This window comes from Cetorhinus maximus, chromosome 7 (assembly GCF_964194155.1).
Source record: "Cetorhinus maximus chromosome 7, sCetMax3.hap1.1, whole genome shotgun sequence".
In the NCBI taxonomy this organism is placed as follows: Eukaryota; Metazoa; Chordata; class Chondrichthyes; order Lamniformes; family Cetorhinidae; genus Cetorhinus; species Cetorhinus maximus.
This window is the reverse complement of record NC_135885.1, coordinates 135,221,406-135,227,551: the sequence shown is the minus strand read 5'-3', so window position 1 is coordinate 135,227,551 and position 6,146 is coordinate 135,221,406. Positions and strand designations below refer to the sequence as shown.

The window sequence follows — 6,146 nt, the reverse complement described above, 5'->3', positions numbered from 1 at the left end:
GGGCGCTGCTGGGCGCGGTCCTCCAGTATAGGGGGCGCTGCTGGGCCCGGTCCTCCAGTATAGGGGGCGCTGCTGGGCGCGGTCCTCCAGTATAGGGGGCGCTGCTGGGCGCGGTCCTCCAGGTCGGGGGGGGGGGGGGGAGCTGCTGGGCGCGGTCCTCCAGGTCGGGGGGGGCGCTCTGCTGGGCGCGGCCCTCCAGAGCAGGGGGTGGGCGCTGCTGGGCGCGGTCCTCCAGAGCAGGGGGTGGGCGCTGCTGGGCGCGGTCCTCCAGAGCACGGGGGGGGGGGGAGGGGCGCTGCTGGGCGCGGTCCTCCAGAGCAGGGGGTGGGCGCTGCTGGGCGCTGCTGGGCGCGGTCCTCCAGAGCAGGGGGCGCTGCTGGACGCGGTCCTACAGAGCAGGGGGCGCTGCTGGGCGCGCTGCTGGGCGCGGTCCTCCAGAACAGGGGGCGCTGCTGGGCGCGGTCCTCCAGAGCAGGGGGCGCTGCTGGGCGCGGTCCTCCAGAACAGGGGGCGCTGCTGGGCGCGGTCCTCCAGAGCAGGGGGCGCTGCTGGGCGCGGTCCTCCAGAACAGGGGGCGCTGCTGGTTGTTATTTCGCTGGTGTTGCTCGGGGTCCTGCTGCTTGTTGAATTGGTGAATCACCGGGGTCGAGGCGGCATTTTCAAGTTGCTGCAGAGTGTGTTTGGGTTTGTGCCGGTGGCTGAGCCGGGTAAGTCGGTGCTAGTCTGACTCTGAGCTATCCGGGTACTGATTGGGGTTGGGGAGCTGACTGAGGGAGGGCCACGGTTGCCATGGGCCTGGACTGGTACAATCACACTGACAACTAACGCTGCTTTTGTTTAAAACAGTTGATGATTCTCTTGCGAAAAAAGCTGGTTCAAATCGCACTCGCCAAACGAGAAGCTGTTTTTAAACATAATTATAATTGATAACATTTCTATTGCAAATACTGGAAGTCACACAAAGCTTGGAAATGCATAGTAAAGGGTTGGGGTGGGGGGAGGAAGGACTGGACTTTTTTTTGACAGATGGGGTGAGCCAAATTCATTCAAACACATAAAGCAAACTTACTACAGATGCTGAAGATTCGTCAAAGATTCATCCCTTCAGCCCAGAAAAAGGGGAAGACAGGAGGAGGAACAAATCAGGAAATCGTTAACTGACACAAAACACCCGAGTGAGGCAATGAAAACAAATGAGAGAACAAAGGACTTGTGAATAACTGAAGCAATGCAAAAATACAGGAAAATCCCATACAAGTAAAAAGACCAAAATGGAGAACTAAAGAACTGCAGATACAAGTGATCTCCAATGGAAACAGCAAATGATGGAAACAATGCACCCATTAGTCAGAAAAAAAATCAGCAATTTGCATTTATGTAACACTTTAACTGAATACATTCCAATGCACTTCACAGGAACATTAGCAGACAATATTTGACACCAAGCCACATAAGGAGATATTAGGACAGATGATCAAAAGCTTGGTCACAGAGATTGGTTTTAAGGATGAAAGAGAGGTAGACAGGTTGAAGGAGGGAATTCCAAAGCTTAGGGCTGAGGGAGATGAAGGCACAAGCATGATTGGTGAGGTGAGAAAATCAGGGCTGCACACAAGACCGTAATTGGAAGAACACAAAAATAAAATTGCAAGGCCACGGAATAAGGGCAGGGGAGTAGAATCAGCTAAATTCCGCTTTCAGAGAACTGGCATGGACTCAACAGTCTTAATGGCCTGTGTTTTAATCATTCTATGAATCTTCATAGAGGTTATAGGGATAGGGAGGGACCGGGCCATTGAAGGATAGAACATTTGACCATTTTAAATTAGACCAACACCCTGATTGTTAACCCCCCTAGTATTTCTGATGGGCTTTAGACTTCAAATGTCAATCTGCTTTCCCTCCCCCCTCCTTCCATCCCACCTAATACCCCTGCTGAAAGGAAAATGGAGATACATAGAAAAGCCTGATTTAGGCTTGTATCGGCAGGACTTATAAAAGTGATTCATATTTAAAAAGCTTTTGAAATACTGTCACTAGTATGTGGGCAAAAGCAGAAGGCAGTTTAACACGGAGACTGTTATAAGCAGCAAATGTGATAAAAAGCAAAATACTGCGGATGCTGGAAATCTGAAACAAAAACAAAAATTGCTGGAAAAACTCAGCAGGTCTGACAGCATCTGTGGCGAGGAAGACAGAGTTAACGTTTTGAGTCCGTGTGACTCTTCATCAGAACTAAAGAGAAATAGAAATGTGGTGAAATATAAGCCGTTTAAGAGGGGTGGGACAGGTGGCGCTGGATAGAGAGCAAGTGATAGGTGGAGGCAAAGGAGAGATTGCCAAAGATGTCATAAACAAAAGGTCAAAGGGGTGTTGAAGGTGGTGATATTAGCTAAAGGATGTGCTAATGGTGACATTAAGGGTAGAAAGCAAATGTGATAACATTGGTTTTATTGCTTGTGTTGGTGAAGGGAAGATTGTTTGCCAGGACACCAGGGTGTGTTTCTTTGAATAGTTCTGTAAGAGTTTTCTATCCGTTTGAAAAGACGGTCTGAGCCTTGGTTTAATGCCTCATTTGTAAAAGCCTCCTTTAAAAATTCTACATCCCCCTGTATGGCACTGAGTAAGTGGTAAGTAACATTTGCATCTCTCAAGTGCCAGGCAATCTCCAACAAGACAAAGTCTAGCCTTGACATTCAGTTTCATTACTATCGTGGGTCACCATTGACCAGGAATGTAAATTGACTAGCCACATAAATACCATAGCTACAAGAGCAGGCCAGACTCACCTCTTTACACCCAAAGCCTTTTCACCACCTACAAGGCTAAAGTCAGGAGCATGATGGACAATTTCCATTTGCCTGGATGAGTGCAGCTCCAACAACACTTGAGAAGCTCAACATCACCCAGGACAATAGGCCCAGTTGATCGACATCCACCAACTTAAACATTCACTCCTCCAACACTGACGTACTGTGGTTTCAGAGTGTACCATCTACAAAATGTACTGCAGAAACCTGCCAAAACTTCTTTGACTGCACCTCCCAAATCCATGATCTGTACCATTCAGAAGGCCATAGGCAGCAGATGCATGGGAACGCCACTTCCTTCACATTCCCCTCCAAGTTGCACACCATCCTGACTTACGAACATACTTGGCAGTATATCGCCATTCCTTCACTGTGACTGGTCAAAATCTGGAACTTTCTACCTAACAGCACCATGGACGTAGTTACACTTTACAAACTGCAAGAGCAAATGCTGCTGATGCTGGAAATGTGAAATAAAAACAGAAAATGCTGGAAATACTCAGCAGGTCAGGCAGCATCAGTGGAGATAAAAACAGCATTAACATTTCAGCTCTGTGACAGGTCTAAAACGTTAACTCTGATTTTTTTTTTCTCCACAGATGCTGCCTGACCTGCTGAATATTTCTATATGAACTGCAGCTGTTCAAGAAGGCAACTCAACACCGCCTTGAGCAACTAGGGATGGGCAACAAATGATGGTCTTGCCAGCGATGCCCACGTCCTGTGAATGAATACAAAATAAGAACAGGTACTCACCTGGCTTGAACCCTAGAACTTGCGGCAAGAACTGATTTTTTTTTTTGTTTTAACTTTATTTTATGTTTATTTTGCTTTTGAAAATGTTTCTTTATTAAAGCCCCAATTGCTTATGTTATCTGTAACCTGTTTCTGTGGGTCATTAGGAGGAGGTGATTGGCCCATCCTCACCTTGGAGGAAGATCGACTTAAATACTCTTTGTTTCGTATTTAAGACCTGGTGTCTGCATCCGGTGTGGAAGTATATCTTCCAGAAAAAGCCATGTCCCGGAAGAAGAGTAAAGATGATAACAAAGCCCACGTTTCCAGCTCGTTTGAGTCGGAGGACATCAGTTTAGAAACGACTGTGCCGACCGATGACATCTCTTCTTCAGAAGAGAGAGAAGCCTCCACTAAAGTCACCAAACAGCTTATTGAGAGGAAGGAGCTTCTTCACAACTTACAACTCCTGAAAATTGAGTTATCGCAGAAAAACCTGATCATTGACAACCTGAAGGTGGAATATCTCACGAAAGTAAGCTCTTTAATGTGCCCCTTTCAGACTAATTTAATGTTTTAATTTGTTGAACAAGCAGTTAGAATGTGCAAATCATTACCATATGATGTAGTTGAGACCAATAGCATAGGTACATCTAAGGGGAAGCCAGATATGTGCATGAGGCAGAAAGGAAAAGAAGGATATGCTGATAAAGATAGGTGGTATGGGGTGAAAGGAGGAGGCCCATGTAAAGCATAAACACCATCACAGACCGATTGGGCCAAATTACCTGTTTTCTGGACTGTACATTCTCTGTAAATCTTGCTTCAGGTTATTGAATCAATATGGAAGAAATGATAGCATTAACTGTTCCCATAATACGCATCTGCTCTTTTCAAGTAATTAGGATTCTTGTCTTACTATCCACAGTGAATGCTATATCCTCCTTGAATAGAAAAATAAGCTAGTTGAAGCAGTACTTATACTTACAACATTTAGTATACAACAGATTCTTAGAAAATATTTCTTAGGCAATCCTGTGCATTTTTAAAATGCCTGACGTATTGCAAGGAACACTGCAGAGTTGAAGAGTTCCTTTTTTACTGAATACATACTTTGCACTAACTGTACAATGTAGTGGCTACAATGTTTTCCCGTGTTATATTGTATTCAATGGTAAGGAGCCAGTGGGATATTGCAACCTTTGCTGGTTTAAGTATTTCACAAAACAAAGTGTATAAGTAACAAGGTTTTTCGTTTTACTGCAGGATTTACAGTGTACCTTACCAAAGGTATTATTTCAGCCCTGTACATATGCAGCTCTGTTATAAGTAGATGCGTAGATTATTAAATATGGAACACTGTGGATCATGGCTAATTTTGACTGAGACATGTGGTACTAAATGTCCTTTAAGGCAGGGGTCAAGGTTTTTTTTTTACAAGGGCTCTTTTTGAGAAAAAACACAGCCGAGCTTAATTTCATCAAAGGCTATGTTTTGATTTTCAGTGGCTACTTTTTGGCTTTCAGGGGCTCCTTTTTCATTTTCATTAACAAATGTGACCACATTTTATCTCTCTCTCACACTCACACATTGTCCTCCTTTCTTCCACCCCTCGTCTAGGCTGTTTGTTGCTGCTCGTGTTATATTCATTTAATTGTGAGCTGCTTGATGGCTCGCTCGCTCTCTCTCTCCCTCGCTCTCTCTCCCTCTCTCTCTCTCCCCCCCTCTCTCTCCCCCCCTCTCTCTCCCCCCCTCTCTCTCCCCCCTTCCCGCCCTCTTCTCTCCCCCCCCTCCCCTCTTCTCTCCCCCCCCTCCCCTCTTCTCTCCCCCCCTCCCCTCTTCTCTCCCCCCCCCCTCTTCTCTCCCCCCCCTCCCCTCTTCTCTCTCCCCCTCCCCTCTTCTCTCTCCCCCTCCCCTCTTCTCTCCCCCCCCTCCCCTCTTCTCTCCCCCCCCTCCCCTCTTCTCTCCCCCCCGCTCCCAGCTTTGATTTTTTTTTGTGATTTCATCCTGAAATTTTGAACCCTGCTATTGGGTACCATTTTTTTGTGTAAGTGCACACATTTACATGGGATACATTTTACAGAGGCAAACATAATTCTGAACAGATTAAGCCTTTTAGAGCTCTGCAGTAATGCATTGTTTTAAGCCAATTGAGTTGAACCACCATGCTCCTCGTCCCTGCCCAGACCCCCAATTTTTCACACTGTTTCTCTGCGGCACAGATAGAAGACTTAGAGGAAAGGCTGAATGATTCCCTTCACCAGAAGCAATTGCTGCAGGTCCGTTTGGAGAACCAGCTGAAAGTTCAGCAGGATGATGCCAGGTGAGTCTGCAACACATGTATGATGTGATGATTTTTTAAAATCTGCTATCCGAGTATTCAGTGTTCCAAACTTTAAAGCTGCAGTCCCTCTGATAGAATCCATGTGGGGCAAAAAATATTGTTTTTAATATAGAATTAATTCTGAATTTTTTTTGTTTGGTAAGCGACTGAATCAGAAGTAAATGTTTAGCATAAATGCCATGATCACCTGAACCTACTGCTGTATCTGGAGGTGAACTGGAAGGGCAGAAATCAGAATGGCCACTACATTCAGTGTG

The 6,146-nt window shown here is 46.0% G+C and overlaps 1 protein-coding gene across 2 annotated transcripts in view; it reads left to right on the top strand.

Annotated features, from left to right (window-relative positions):
* Positions 1 to 571: 571 nt before the first annotated feature.
* pibf1 (progesterone immunomodulatory binding factor 1) overlaps positions 572 to 6,146 on the top strand; it is a 129,469-nt gene continuing 123,894 nt past the window's right edge. Inside the window, exons 1-4 of one of the 2 annotated variants that reach the window (XM_078545990.1) lie at positions 572 to 707; positions 3,410 to 3,558; positions 3,713 to 4,080; positions 5,768 to 5,868. In XM_078545990.1, the coding sequence (XP_078402116.1) occupies positions 3,829 to 4,080; positions 5,768 to 5,868 (353 nt within the window). In that variant the 5' untranslated portion in view covers positions 572 to 707; positions 3,410 to 3,558; positions 3,713 to 3,828. The remainder of the gene's footprint in view (positions 708 to 3,409; positions 3,559 to 3,712; positions 4,081 to 5,767; positions 5,869 to 6,146) is intronic. The other variant, XM_078545991.1, reaches the window with a different exon arrangement.